We start from the raw sequence: 15,596 nt of genomic DNA, 5'->3' as shown, positions 1-15,596 counted from the left end.
ATTTGCAGATGGAATGGGAGAAAGACAGGAGGATATCTAACCTTTACCCAGTGCTATCATGTTTCTGACAAATGTATTATTGACAGTTAAACTCTCAACATTAAAAAAACCTGTAGGTTTTGGCATCAGACCAGGTTTTGCTTTCCAGATAGGTTGATTAGTAGCTAGGGAAATGTGAAGCTTGTTTCTGCATATTCAAAGTAGGAGCAATTATACTTATTCCATAGAAATGTTAGTGTCTCTATGGAAAGCAGTGTGGAATTTCCTCAGAAAGCTGAAAATGGAACTGCCTTTTGATCCAGCGATTCCCCTGCTGGGACTATACCCTGAGAACACCAAAACGCCAATACAAAAGAACCTATGCACCCCAATGTTCACAGCAGCACAATTTACAATAGCCACGTGTTGGAAGCAACCTAAATGCCCATTAGTAGATGATTGGATCAAAAAATTATGGTACATATACACAATGGAATACTACACAGCAGAAAGAAAAAAAGAAGTACTAAACTTTGCGACAGCATGGATGGAACTGGAGAGCATCATGCTAAGCGAAATAAGCCAGGGGGCGAAAGACAAATACCATATGATCTCACCTATAAGCGGAACCTAACCAACAATGCAAAGATGCAAGGAAAATATGACCAGCAACACTTAAAGGAAAAGAAATCAACAGAGACAAGAGGGAAGGGGGGGGCAGGGAAAGGGAAGGGAAGGGGAAAGTCAAGGAACATATAGCAAGGACTCATGGACAAAACCAAAGGGGAAGAGCTGAGGGAGGGAAGGTGGGAGGGGGCAAGGGAAAGAGGTGGGGGGGAGGCAGAGACAAATGTATTTAAAAAGTAAATAAATTAAAAAAATAAAATAAAATAAAATAAAAAGAAATAAAAAGAAAAAGAAAAAAAAAAAGAAATGTTAGTGTCTTTTCTCCACACCTGTTCCCTCTTTTTTCTGCCTTTGAGGGACAAGATCTACTTTTAGAATTACAGAAGGAAGGGTATTTGACCCTTCCTGAAGTAAGTAGATAATTTTGGGTTAATGGTCAACTTTGTCCTTAGAACATTCTTTGAGGGTTTGTCAGATTGTATCTTTCCCTTTTTAAAGATAAGAAAATGGAAGTGGCTATTTCCTGCTTATCTCTAGTTAGTGACACAGTGTGGCAGTCACCATGAGAAGGACCTAACATAAGGAAAACCAGGGAATGTAAAGACTTCAACTTCAGCCCTAATTTCTCTGTATCTAGACCTGTACACTAGGCATTATCAACACTGCTCTCTCTCTCTCAAAGTCAGTGCTCTGTGGTCTGAAATGAAATCAGAGTGGGGAAAAGCATTTTTAAAATCCTGTTTGAAAGCAAAAATGTCACAAGACACTGACTCTCAAACCTCTTGGCCCTCTGTATAGAGTTTGATCCAGTAGACCTTCCTCCTTCAGGAGAAATGACCTTGGTTTTTGAGTTTACATTTAGACAAAGTTACTAAGTGGTTTCCCTTGACTGTTTTCTTTGTGCATAGACTACCTTAATGTCAAGAGTGTTCACCTGTTCAAGGAGAGATGGGACAGCAACAAAGTGGATCATCACACTGACAAGTATGATAACAACAAGCTAATTGTACGTAGAGGACAGCCTTTCTACATCCAGATTGACTTCAATCGTCCGTACGACCCCCGAAGAGATCTCTTCAGGGTGGAATACGTCATTGGTGAGTGCCATATGTGAGCCCAAGTCACTGTTGTGAGTCTATATCATCATGTCATGTTAGTCACGGTGCTATGGTCATAAAATAGAGTGGGTATAGTTTTATTTGCATTATATCCTAGAATCATACTGTAACATTTGGCTGAAGGTGATATTACATGCATCCCCTGACAACCCTATACTTTAAGATGGGTCTATATAATGCCAAACATCAATAATTTTTACCTACCCTGGCAAAACTCTGGTATAAGTAAAAGTGAATTCAGTTGGCACAAATATTAGTTAAATTATTTTTCCCCAAAGTTTTAGTATCCTACACTTGTGACTTTTAATTTATTCTTCTGCCTTCATGATTTAATTGGTCTCTGGTGTTGAAATATTTGCAAATCTTAGCATGCAATCTCCACTTAAGCATTTCCCAAAAGTTTGTTCTGCTTAACATGGCAACATCAAATGGCCCATGAAAAATGGATGGTCAAATAAATTTCACTAAACACTTTTGCCCTATTCTCCTCTTGTAACTTGACAATGTTCATTAACTAGAATGGTTCTGGGAAGTACCATTTAACTTTGATCTAGTGCTTCTTAAATTAAGTTTATCGTGGAAACTTTTATTAGGTTATAGCTATTAGTATTTGACACATTTGATAAGTATTTTTCTAGAAATTTAAAAGAGTAGCAAATAAATACATGGACAGAAAAGAAAGGTTGGCTCAATATCAGGAAACCTGTCTATATGATTATATACATAAATAAATTAAAAGAAAAATCAAGCAATCAAGCCAAGTCACTAAAAAAAATAATTAAATTCAACAGCTGTTTTTAAGAAAATATTTAAATAAAACAAAATAGAAGGACTCTCTTCCATTATATTTAAGATTATTTACCCCAAACCAATAACTTTTGGTATCATTAGTGGCAAAAATTTAACAATTTCAATATTAATCAGAAATTAGAGATGTCCACTATCACCATTCCTTATTTTTTAAAAAACATTGTTTTAAAGGTTGCAAATAAATAATATAAAAGAAATATATACTATAAACACTAAAAACTAAGAGAGAAAAATTATACTGTATTAATGCAATCACTGTATATGCAGAAAACTCAACAGATTAAAGGGGAAAAAAAGCATAGTATTAATAAAGCTTTGTAAGATGGCTAGATAGAAGTTAGTAGCTTTTCACTTCTCTAGCTATAAGGACAAAGAAATTTAAAAAAATGCTACATATAAAAGTAAATAAAACTATGTAGTATAGAAAGAAGTTTTATAAAATAAGATTCAACCTACATAAAGCAGATATAAAATCTTAATAAAAGACATGTACAAGACATGAGAAACCAATAAAAAACAAATATGTTCATTCTGAAGTCTCAATGTATTTTAAAAAATGGTTTCCCAAGATTAAAGTGTATATTTAATTGATTTTCTATTAGAATCCCATTAGAAGTTTTATTATTTTTTGACTGGATAAAATAAGTTATTTTGAAAGAATAATTACCTGATAATAACCAATAAAATTACACAAAGAAATAATAATAAATCATTTTCTATCAGAAGCAGCTATAAGAATATACAATAAAAAATATTTAGTAAAATAGGGAATCCAGAAATAGACCTCCATATATAAGATTACTTAATATAGTTGTTTAATGGACTAAGAAAAACGTGTGAATTTTTTGCATTTTGATATTTTAGCATATGTATGAATATATATTATATATAACATATAATATCTATGTATATACATTTGTAATATATATACCCTAATACCACAAATGACCAAATGTATGACCAAATGACCAAAAATACCACAAATGAGGTTAATTGACAAAACAGATCTGGAAAAATATTCAAAACATGCATTGAGATAAAGGGTTAACAGAGAAAGAAGAAAAACTCTTCTTCTTTACAAATTGGCAATATAAAGATAAAGCAATAGAAAAATATGTAAAGTATATAGAGATATTTTGCAAAAGAAAAAATCCAGATGGTCTATAATCATATGAAAATGTGCTCATATTCACTTGTATGTTGGAAAAACAAATCAAAGTAATATCTATCAGACTGGCAAAAATTTAGAAAAGACTGTAATGTCTGCTGGCATGTATAAAGAGAAAAGCATGCATTGCTGATAAAGATGGACAATTTTATAATTTTTTGAAAGCAATTTACTGTATCATTTAATATTAAAAAGGCATATGCCCTTGACCCAGGAATTCCAGTGTGAGGAATCTCTATCAAAAATATTGAAACCCAGTTTATAAAGGTAGGTATTTTTTACTGCAGCATTGTTTATTTTTTAAAGATTTTATTTATTTATTTATTTATTTATTTATTTATTTATTTATTTTTAGAAAGACAGGAAGGCAGGGAGAAAGAAAGGGAGAGAAACATCAATGTTTGGTTGCCTCTTGTGTGCCCCCAACTGGGGACCTGGCTCACAACCCAGGCATGTGCCCTGACTAGAAATCAAACCAGCAACACTTTGGTTCTCAGGCCAACACTCAACCCACTGAGCCACATTAGCCAGGGCAGCATTGTTTATAGTGACAAAAAAAAAACCCAATATAAAAATGAATGTCTCTCAATAGTTAAATGGTTAAAATATTGTTATATATTCATATAATGAATTGTTATTTTTTAAAATAACAATTTAAGAGAGGTAGTGAGTAAGAAAACAGAGAAAACAAAATATAGAAAAGTGAGCACAAGATCTATGTATGTGTAGCTGTATATGTGAATAGATCTGTATAGTATTGAGTGCAGAAAAGAATATGAAGCACACACAGAAGTGCTAACGTGGGTTCCTGGTGGGAGTGTATCCAAAATAGGAGAAACAAAAGGAAGAGGAACCAAGCAAGAGAGGGAGGAGGGAAAAGCAAGAATAATATGACTATATGAAGGCATCTATGTAAAATGATCGATCTATGTGGGAGTATATGTAAAGATATTAAAGATAATTCAATTTAAACAAAAATACTTTCTTTAAAAAAAACTGCAACCTCTTACTACTTGAGTAATATCATTTGTGCTTATTTGCATTTACAGTGCAAATTTGTACATTAGTGTTGGAAAATTGGTTGAAGCCAGAGTAGAAGTGGGGGGAGGAGAAAAGAGACTCCTGAGTCAGAATAAACATCAGTGTGATGCTTGGGTTGTACATAGAATTGTTTGCCATTCCATATGTGGGGTAAGAGAGGGGAAAACTAAATTACTGTTCCTATGTTAGGGAAAATGAAATAACCACAACTGAATTGCATTTGGAGAATAGACTATTAGGGTTAATATTGCTTAATAATGAGTACTTTAGTTGAAAAAGGAATCCACAGCTAGTATTTTTAACAATATTTTAAAACCTGATGAAAGTTTATTTTTCTTCCCCTAAGTTTATTTACCTCCTTCTTTTTTGTGTCCATGTACATTCTTGTTGGACCAGATTTGATTAAAATGCCCTTGACACATAATGGAGTGATCAGTTCATGTAGTTCTGTCTACAGTTTTGCTCCAACTTCACAGTAATTTTTATCTCTGCTTTTAGCCAAATAGTTATAGCAATGAAAGCAGGGTAGGGAAGCTTAGCCCCTGTATTGGACTTGTCAGAAAATAATTATAATAATGGAAGTCTTAGGAAGAATGATAAGGTGGGTTCTCTGGAAATGAACGCTGAGAAGACAATTCGTATGGAAAAAGTTTATTGGGTAGTGCTCTCAGGATGAGAAGCTCTGAGGGAGTAAAGAATCAGGGTTGGTCAGAGGGAGTAGTTGAACTACCTGCAACAAATGCCTCCATGGATCCCTGGTGAGTTCTGGACCTGGATTGGATTTTCAGAGTTGTCCAGTCTTGAGGCAAGGGTGTGGGCCTATATACCCTAGCACATACCAGACTTTGGCTCCATGCCACCTGCAAAGGGATGATAATTACTACATTTGGCTCTCTATAACTGATGGCAAACCCCTGGAAGCAGCTCAGCGAGAGCTCTGTGGCCACCAACTTGCTCAGCATCAGGGACATCAATGACCCTTTCCTGAATAGGAGAGGTCTGGGCACCATATCACAGCACCCACTGCAGTGAGCGTTTAAAGTCCTCTTTTTTACAAAAGTGAAAAGGTGGGGAGAGGGAAGCATAGCAAATTTGCCTTTGAGATAAGAATTTGTATATTTTAAAAAACCAACATGTATTTTAAACCCTTCTAAGAGACTGCAAAGTGTACTTTCAGAGTTAAGCTGTATTCCAATATGTATGATCTATTGCAAGCATTATTATAGTAAGTCCTCACTTAACGTCACCTGTAGGTTCTTGGAATTGCCACTTTAAGAAAAATGATGTATAATGAAACCAATTTTACCATAGGCTAATTGATATAAACAAGAGTTAAGTTCCTACAGCATATTTCTGATCACAAAAAAAAAAAAAATCACCAAACTTCTAAATAAGGACCCTAAGCACTTCTAATATTAAACATTCAAATAAATGTAAGCTAGTTATACATTTAAGTAGGATGAGCAAAAACCAGTGAAACCATTATTTTCCAACCCACTGATTCAGGTTCAGGGTCGTGGGTGTCCAGGGCCTCTCCTGGCAGCTCGGGCACGAGATAGGACCAACACCAGACAGGACTTCCTTCCATCACTGGGTCATTCAAACACACACCCACACTCACTTAGAGGAGGACAGTGTAGGCACGCTCATTCACCTCGCTTGCAGTCTCTGGGATGTGATATGAAAATGAAGTCCCTGGAGAAAACCTGCGCAGACACAGGGAGATCATGCAGTCCACAGACAGTGGCCCCAGCTAAGAATTGATTTTTTTTTATTCTTTAATGACAATAAAGTGATGTTGAATGAAGTGTTGTTACTTGAGGCTTGCTATACATTTGAGGACTTTATTTCTAAACTTATTGTAAAGACAAGAAAAGGAAGATGACAAAATTTCACATTCCACTAATTAATGTATGAGAAATCAAGCACATTTCTAAAGGGCCTCAAAGGATCAGTGATGGCAATGCCCTTCTGCCTCTCCTGTCACTCAGGTGTGCCACAGAACCTTGGGCTCCGTTGCTTTGGTGGGGCTAAGACAGAAAAAGAACAGTGTTGAACACTCACTGGGGCTCAGAAAGAATCCTCTTAAAATGCAGTACTTATTTCAGTAGACTTGAATAAAGCCAAGGAAATTCGATTTTAAAAGTAATTGTAATGAGAAGAAACAAGCATAGACTATGAACTGAAAATGAAATTAAGTATATACATTTGTATATGTAGGTGTACCTCAAATTAGGAAACCTAGGATGTGAAAATGGTGATTTAAAAAACAGAAAAGAGAATACTTTATAAAAAATAAAAGATACAGAAAAGAATCTCTTCAAATGCTTATTTTAGAATTTATATAACAAGGTTAATCAACAAAGATCAATATGCGTAATACTTTTTAAAAAAAATGTTTTTTATCTTTACCCAAGTACATTTTTTCATTGCTTTTATTTACCTTTTTGTAATTTTCTTTTTTTATTGTTTATGCTATTACAGTTGTTCCAATTTTCCCCCTTTGTCCCCCACAGTCTGCCCTCCCATTCCCATAGTTAATCCCCTCACCATTGTTCATGTCCATGGGTCATGCATATATGTTCTTTTTAAATTTAATTTTTATTGTATTTTTTCCATTACCACTTAGTCCCCTTATATCACCCCCCAGAAATTACCACCCTGTTATCTATGTCAATAAGTTCTTTTTCCTTTTTGCTTGATCCCTTCACCCCTTAACTGCTCCCACCACTAGCTGACATCTGCTCTCCATCTATGCGTTTGTCTCTGTTTTATTTGTTAGTTCAATTTGTTCATCAGATTCCACATGCAAGTGAAATCATGTGGTATTTTTCTTTCTTTGAATGGCTTATTTCACTTAGCATAGTGTTCTCCAGGTTCATCCGTACTATTGTAAAGGGTAAGATTTTCTTCTTTTTATGGCTGAGTACTATTCTATTGTGTAAAGGTCCCATAATTGTTTTATCCACTCATCTACTGATGGACACTTGGGCAGCTTCCATATCTTGGCAATTATAAATAATGCTGAATGAACATAGGGGTACACATATATGTTCGTTGACTAATCCCTTCACCTTCTTTCAACCAGTCCCACCCTCACCTTCCCCTCTTACATCTATCAGGCTGTTCTTTGTTTCTGTGCCTCTGATTCTTTTTTGCTAGTTAGTTAATTTTGTTCATTAGATTCCAGTTATAAATGAGATCATATTGTATTTGTTTTTCATTTACTGGCTTATTTCACTTAGCATAATAGTCTCCAGTTCCATCCATGATGTCACAAAAGGTAAGAATTCCTCCTTTTTCACTGCTGTATAGTATTCCATTGTGTAAATGTAACACAGCTTTCGTATCTATTCTTCTACTGAATATATGCACTCCTATGTTCAAAGCAGCGTTATTTATAATAACTAAGATTCTTTTTCATTGCTTTTAAATAGAGAGGAAAGGAGAGAAAGAAACATCAGTGGTAGAGAGAAAGATGAATTTGTTGCCTCCCATATGTGCCCAGGCCAGTGATCAAACTGGCAACCTGGGCGCATGTACTGATGGGGAGTCAAATCCATAACCTTTCTGTTATGCAACAATGCTCCAACCAACTGAGCCTTGCCAGCCAGGGCAATATATGCAATAATTTAAAAAAAATATAACTGTGCCATAGAGCAATTTATTATTATAGTTAAAGTACAGAAAAAATAACTTTATACTTAATTTTTTTCAGTTTGCCCATAGTTGTTTTTTTTTCTATCTTCTTGTGACTTCATATGAGATGGACTAACATATGTTAATACACTGGAGTTTTACTTTGTTGCTGTTCTCAAAACCTAGGTCATGGGATTTATTTATAAGTGATTCTGCCTTCAAATTAAGTTTCTTTCTCTCTTTTTAAATATTTAAGTGCCTCTCTTAAACGTTCCCAGATAAACCCACTGGGTGCCAGGTTCTCTGATGAAGGAAGGTAGATAGGGGCACAGGTGTTGCAGATGGTCAGTCAGTGGGTCAGTCGTAGGGCTTTGGTAACTGCATTCATTAGTTGCTGGCAGAGCACAGCCATACCTGTGAAGTAGGTGGGAAGTGTTAATGAATTTGAGTAGGAGGCATGGCTGAAAAATGTGTCTGGTAGTGTGTAGGCTCTTTTGTCTCTTCCTAGCTCTGAGGTGGCAGTGGCAAACCATGAAAGGCGCAGTGCAGAGTGCTAATTATAGGCTTTGCTAACCTGTAGCTGGAGCTGTGAAAATTTAGGAACAGCTTATGGTGTTAATTTGCTGTTCCCTACGTCATTGATACTCTGTTGAGGAAACGTCATTCATTGTAAGGAAAGAATTCTCAGCCGTACTTCTTACCAGCTTTCCCCTCAAAACAATAGATGTCAATCACCCTACCCAGTGGGCCCTCCAAAATTAAGACATGGTCCATGAGCAAGTTTATTTCTCCCTACAGTCCAGTCACAAGAGCCAAAGGGAGTCAAGACCAGGCAAAAGATCATTTCGTATACCTGAGGCCATCACCCAAATCCTTTAAGTTTATGTGTCCCTATGAATTTTTGGTTCAGAAATTCCAAATAAAATCACAATTTGTGATTTTCAAAGACATAGCATTTTCTCTGCTGAGAAATATCTTGCCCAAAATCATGCAGCTAGTAAGATATAAAGAAACATTTTTTTAGCCTGTGCTCTTTCCGCTATATTATGCCGTGTTTTCATGAGAACAGGCTGTTCCATTATTTTGAAGCAACATTTATATAGGCTATCGTTTTAAATTTTTCCTTCTCTGTGTTTTGGCATCATGACAATCAGTGTGTTCATTTTTAAATCCTTCTTGAAGCGACTAATAATGGCATCTAAGAAACTAAGGCAGTGTTTCCTAGAGTTTGTTATCTGTGAACACCTGTCATGTGAAATGCTCCTTAACATAAATTTCGTGGAAAAATACATTTGGGTCATGCTGTACTTCATGCCTCCTCTCAGAGAGTCCCAATTCCAGTACACATTAGTATATTGAAAGATCTGAGAAGGCAGAAATAAAAAAAATCTCCTCTAACCTAACATTGCCCCAAATTGCTTTATGACAAACACAACTCTACCATATTTTTATTTTATAATACCCTTTTGTAAAATGCAGAACTCACTCTAGAAAATGTCTAAGTACAGTTGCAAATTACCTTTATTCTTTAGAATACGAGGGAGAGGGGATGGTGAAACTTGCATGGATTTGTAGCCCATGTGTCATGGTAGCTTAATATAATATGTGTTTCTTCTTTTTGACACTTAAGATTTTGTGCCTACATTAAAATAACTCTATCAATGTGGCACTCATATAAAGTATCTTTTCTTTTCAAAAATGATGACTTCTTTATATTTATTTTCCTGATTTTTACTTGGCTTATTCTATCATAAAGCCAACTTGCTTTCCTTTTGAATGTGTTATTGAACTCTTACTGAACAACTTTTATGTCCAAAGCACTGTGTGTGTGTGTGTGTGTGTGTGTGTGTGTGTATGTGAGTATATATTAGTATATGTATATATTCTAACCCCAATACAGTTTATCCTCTGCCCTCCAAGAATCTGGCAGGTTCAGCCTGTACAGAAGTTGAGTTCAATGCCAGCCTCCTAGGCAAAATACTTGGAAAGAACCTTAGAGGGAGAAATTGTGATACTGGTTGGAGGAGTCCCCAGGAAGTGTTATTTGAGTTAGTTTTCAAAGAATGAGTAGGAGTTGACCCATTTGAATGGAAAAAGTAAACAGCTGTCAGAGGGGAGGGGTTTTAGGGGACTGGGTGAAACAACAACAAAAATATCATAGACACAGACAACAGTGCAGTGATTACCAGAGGGAAAAGGGGGTGTTGAGAGGTAGAAGAAGGTAAAGGGGGAATAAATGGTGATGGAGTAAGACTTAACTTGGGGTGTTGAACACACAATACAACATACAGTTGATATATTATAGGATTGTACACCTGAAACCTATACAATTATATTAACCAAACTCACCCCAATATATTCGATTAAAAAAAAAAGAAAAAAGTATATAGAAAGTTCCATGGAGAAAGAACAGTTGGAAATGTATTGATAGTCTTGTATACTTAGATAAGACATTTAGATCTTATACTACAAAGAGCTAGGAGCATTTATGGAGGAGTTTTTAAAAGATCTATGTTTTTACTTTTTAGATTACTGTTACATTGTTTAGATTAATTCATGTATTTTTTTCTGATCTCCCTGACTATCTACCTGTAAATGAAGACTTTTGCTGAGTCACCAGCTTAGCCTGGCTCAAGATATGTGTGACTCTTCAAGAAGCTTTCTATGGAATCCACTTCATTATTAAGTATCCACTCAGAAATGCTCACCCCCATTCTGAGTCTAAAGAGATGGGAGTGAGAGAAAAGGTTCCTACCTCCTCCCCCTTAGGGTGAGCCCTTAAAGACTTTGTAGTCAGCGCCAGTGGTGCTGAGTGAAATTCTCCAATGGAAGTCTAGTACTAAATAAGAAAATGCTATCAAAAAGGCAAATAAGAGACTATCATTTTCTGTCTTTTCTCTCTTGGTAGCAAAGCAAAGATAACAATCACTGAACCTCCAAACAAAAATATCCAGAGTCTTCAACATCTATAATGACAGCTAACTTAGTTACATAGGAACTCCGCCCGGAATTATTTGTCCACAGTTCTAGCTGAAGTGACAGAGGCTATCGAGTCTTAATGCAAGAGGGATTGCCATCCATATTCTAGTTCCAGAGACCCACAGGGAGCCCCCCTCAGCTTTGCCTTGTGACCCACAACTTATCCTGCAGAGCTTGAGTTTCTAAGTGAAGCTGACTGTCCTTAGGGCAATGGAGTTGCCAGTGTGTTTCATAACATCAAGTGCACTGTGTGGAGCACTTGTGAAGGACCATGGATATTGCAATGGGAATTCCCACACAGATGCGTGACTGCCTTCACTCCTCCTCCCCTCTCTTTTTTATTCCCTTAATTTGCCTTTGCCCTCACTCTTCTCTCTGCTTCTCTCTCTCTCTCTCTCTCTCTCTCTCTGCTTGTGTCATACACTGACCTCTCTCACTTATTAGAATTCATAACCTTGGTTAATTAACACCCATATAGTTGAAACTATATTCTACTGGACACTCATGATCTGGACTCAGGGAATATACAGTGTAGGCGTTCCCTGCCTTTTCTATTTAAATTCTGAGAAATTCTTGTAGTTATGTGAAGTTAGGGGTGAAAAAGTTGGAGGGGAATATTTAATGAAAACTAATGTGCCCACTGTTATACCTTGCTCTAAAGTCTCCAATGTGTGAAAAAAGAGACACTGTCTGAGCAAAATTAAAACCCACTGAAGAAAGAATAATAGTGGACTAATTATTCATAATCTGCACCCTCTCATTACTCCATGAGTGTGTTGTAAGGCCTGATGAGGGACTAACTGGGAAGCTCTTGGAATGCCTTAGTGATAGCTGCTTGCAGATGAGGTGACCCAATTACCAGCCTTATTTTGAATATTGCCACTGTATAGGAAAGCTAAATCCTTATAGTATTCCTTAAGGACGTACAGCCTTCATAAAGCTTTACTATAACAGCAGTCAAAGCCAGACAGGTACTAGAGGACCATGAAATAACCTATAAATAGCTAGCTGTACTTCTCTTTTGCTCTCCTTTTCACCATTTCTTTCTTTCTTCCTCAATATCAGCCCTTCTGATCTTTTCTACCTTCTGCTTGTGTAGAGGTAAGCTGTGGCATCTGCTTTCTCCACACAGCATAATCATTATCCTTCCTAAACAATCCATTTAATTGTGTCAGATTAAAACAGGAGGCTTGAAAAACAACCCTTTGTCAAAAATCTGAATTCATTAACATGAACAAATTCAATTAGATTACCATTAGTTTTCAACAACAGTATAAGAAGGGCTCAACAAATGGTGTAGGTCTCTGTGCACATGGGAGTGAAGAGAGACTTGAATGATATCCACCGCCTTTTATTTATTCTCCAAAAATGCTTGTGGGAGAGGAGAAAGGGGGCATATATATAATTCACACTTCTCTGCTAATCTAGAGATGATCAGATTCTCATAGTTTGAACTATGAAACCACATATTTCTTTAAAAAATAAAGACTGTAGGGGATGGATGTGTAGAATAACAATAAAATGGGTCATAATAAAAACAGATTTTCAACCTCATTCATTCATTCACTCATTTGCACATTATGTTCACCAGTCATGTGTTGATGAACATAGGCCATGAACAAATAGAGAGACATGGAAGGTGTGCTAGCAACAGCATGTTGAATCCTTTCATTGCAGTTCTCCTTTGAATTACTACATAACATCTGAACCTTCCTTTTGTATTAATATATAACATTATATGAACAAAATAAAAATGCTTTTTCAGAATAGACAATACTATCCAACTGGCTCCTATTTGTAAATTTGCACAAATTGGCTTTGCAGAATAGCTAGCTGATGTTCTGCAAAGAGCAGTGTCCTAAGGAAATACAATGTACTAACAGTGCACTTTGAGAGAAAAGAATAAGACCATAGGGAGTCAGGCATGGACAGGTGAAGAAGAACAAGGTACCATGAGTTGAAAGTGGGTGAAATGAAGATGCTGAGGGCTGAACTTGTATACACAGCAGAAACAGGAAACTAAAGGAGGAGGAGACCTACCTGGGTATAACTATCTACTGAACAATTAGGATTGGTTGGTCCAAAAAAAACATGCCTCTCTAAATGCTTTATTGTATGAGTCTGCTCTTTGTCAAAAATGAAGCAATCCAGTGCTTGATGTGCTTCATAGAATCACAAGATCAGAAATGTTAGGGATGAAAGGAATTATAGCAACCACTTTACCCAACTCACTTTGTTTTATAGGTCTGAAAACTATCCACACCCAGTAACAGAGTCAAATACATTCCATTACAAGGTCAGCCCAGGGCTGGATGAAATTCAGTGGGTCACAGCTAGGGTAATGCTATCATTTTATCATTTATCTTTCAAACCAGGGACTTTTGATGGGGGAGGTAGGGCTAAATGGATGGGATGCTAGAAAAGCAGGCATAAGCTGGGACTTAGCACATCTTAGATATATGATTGCCAAATCAAAGCTGAAGCAAGACAAAGATACTAGAAAGCGAGAGGAATGTAGAGGACAAAAGAGAGCAATCACATGGTGTTAACAATGAGAATAAGTGTCCCAAAAAGGGCACAGAAAATCCGTGCAGGCAAGAGAAGACATCAGAAGCCTAGAGCATTGTGTTGGGTGGGGTATAGTATTGAAGTGGTTTTGGAAGTACCAAATCAGTAGAGATGGTGAGTTCATCCAGGATAAGTGAGGTCAAGCAGAGCATTCACTTAAGATGAGGCAAGGCAGACGGAAGAAGGCCCAGACACATGAAAGGGGTGAACAGGCACTGAGTTGAAAACTGTCATTGAAGGTATAGCGGGGCTCCTTTGTACCTCCTCACTGCAGGAGCAAAGAAAACGAAGGGCCTAAGCAAGGTACCAGCTACCTGTGCATTCAGCACATAAAAGCCAAGCCTCTCTTCAGGTCTCTCTTTCAGGGCTGTGCAGGGTGTTGATACAGAGCTCTAAAATCCTTCAGGGTTTTGGGTGACGGTGGCAGCCTTGAATTACCTGGATGTTCAGTAAGATCACATGCAAGAGGACTAGGACTTGAAAGGGCAGGCACCGACAGAAATGTGGAGCCAATAGGCAAATAAATGGGTCAAGTTACGTAATGTGACTCAACCAGTGCGGAAATCCAGGTCTACAGTCAATCTGTGTGTGTGTGATCTAACTATAGGAGGTAGTTACAATTATAATACACCTTTTGCACATGAGAAAACTGAATCAGTAACCTTCCAAATATGCTAAGAATTTTGTGCTGCCCACTTGCCTACTCAGAAATCCTTGTGCTGGGACTTCTTCAGGGCCTGCCCTCCCTGCAAACACATGGTCACCAAACATCTCCATGCTATATTCCATAAATACAGCCTTTGGCAACTCCTTCTAGGGTTTTAACCAACAGCTAGTCACAAAATTCTAGTAAACCCATTCTTGCTAGAATTTTAATATCTGATAAGATTAATTATACTTCCTCCCATCTCCATATTTACTCTTTATGGAAATAATTCCTTAACATCTTACAAGGATAAACTATCAGAGTTTAATTCCACTCATCACACAAAATTTGGAGAGGGGGGTAGGTTCCTATTGTCATTTCCCATTCAGTGGACTCCATATTCTCCCAAGACCTTTCCAGATTCTTGGTCCAGCATCAGGAATTCTGGGATAAGCCAGTAATGTGGATATCAGTTCTACTGATTCCCCCTTGAGGAGAGAGATTATGTATGAGGAACCTGGCTGAGATATAGTCTGGACAGGACAACCTGAAGACCTTTAGTAAGAGGGGATGGAGAAGAGGGATGAGATATTGTTATGAACTGAATGTTTGTGTCCATCCACACCACCACCAAATTCATGTGTTGAAGCTCTAACCTTCAATGTGATGGTATTTGGAGGTGGGGCCTTTGGGAGGTAATTAAGTTTAGATGAAGTCATGGGGATGGTGCCCTATGGTATGGGGTCCATATCCTCTTAAGAAAAAGAGAGGCCAGAGCTTTCTCTCTCTCTGAGACCCACCTCCTCCATGTGAGGAGACAGCAAACAAATGGTCTTCCAAGGGCCAGGAAGAGGGATCTCCCCAAGAACCTAATCTGCCAGTACCTTGATTTTGGACTTCACATCCTCCAGAACTGAGATATAAATGTCTGTTATTTAAACCACCCAGTCTATGGCATTTTGTTATAGAAGCCTGAGCTGAATGAATATGTGCAGCATTCCACACTGTGGTGTTACCTGAG

The 15,596-nt window shown here is 37.1% G+C and overlaps 1 protein-coding gene across 1 annotated transcript in view; it reads left to right on the top strand.

The window, feature by feature from the left end:
- The window catches only part of F13A1 (coagulation factor XIII A chain), a 189,041-nt gene that overhangs the window by 22,588 nt on the left and 150,857 nt on the right, over positions 1–15,596 (top strand). Inside the window, exon 3 of the mRNA XM_054591918.1 lies at positions 1,515–1,703. Within this exon, the coding sequence (XP_054447893.1) occupies positions 1,515–1,703 (189 nt within the window). The remainder of the gene's footprint in view (positions 1–1,514; positions 1,704–15,596) is intronic.

Source organism: Pteronotus mesoamericanus, unplaced genomic scaffold (genome assembly GCF_021234165.1).
Source record: "Pteronotus mesoamericanus isolate MK-2021 breed Mesoamerican mustached bat unplaced genomic scaffold, CSHL_Meso_final scaffold_31, whole genome shotgun sequence".
Lineage (NCBI taxonomy): Eukaryota > Metazoa > Chordata > Mammalia > Chiroptera > Mormoopidae > Pteronotus > Pteronotus mesoamericanus.
This window is presented reverse-complemented; position numbering and strand designations above follow the sequence as displayed.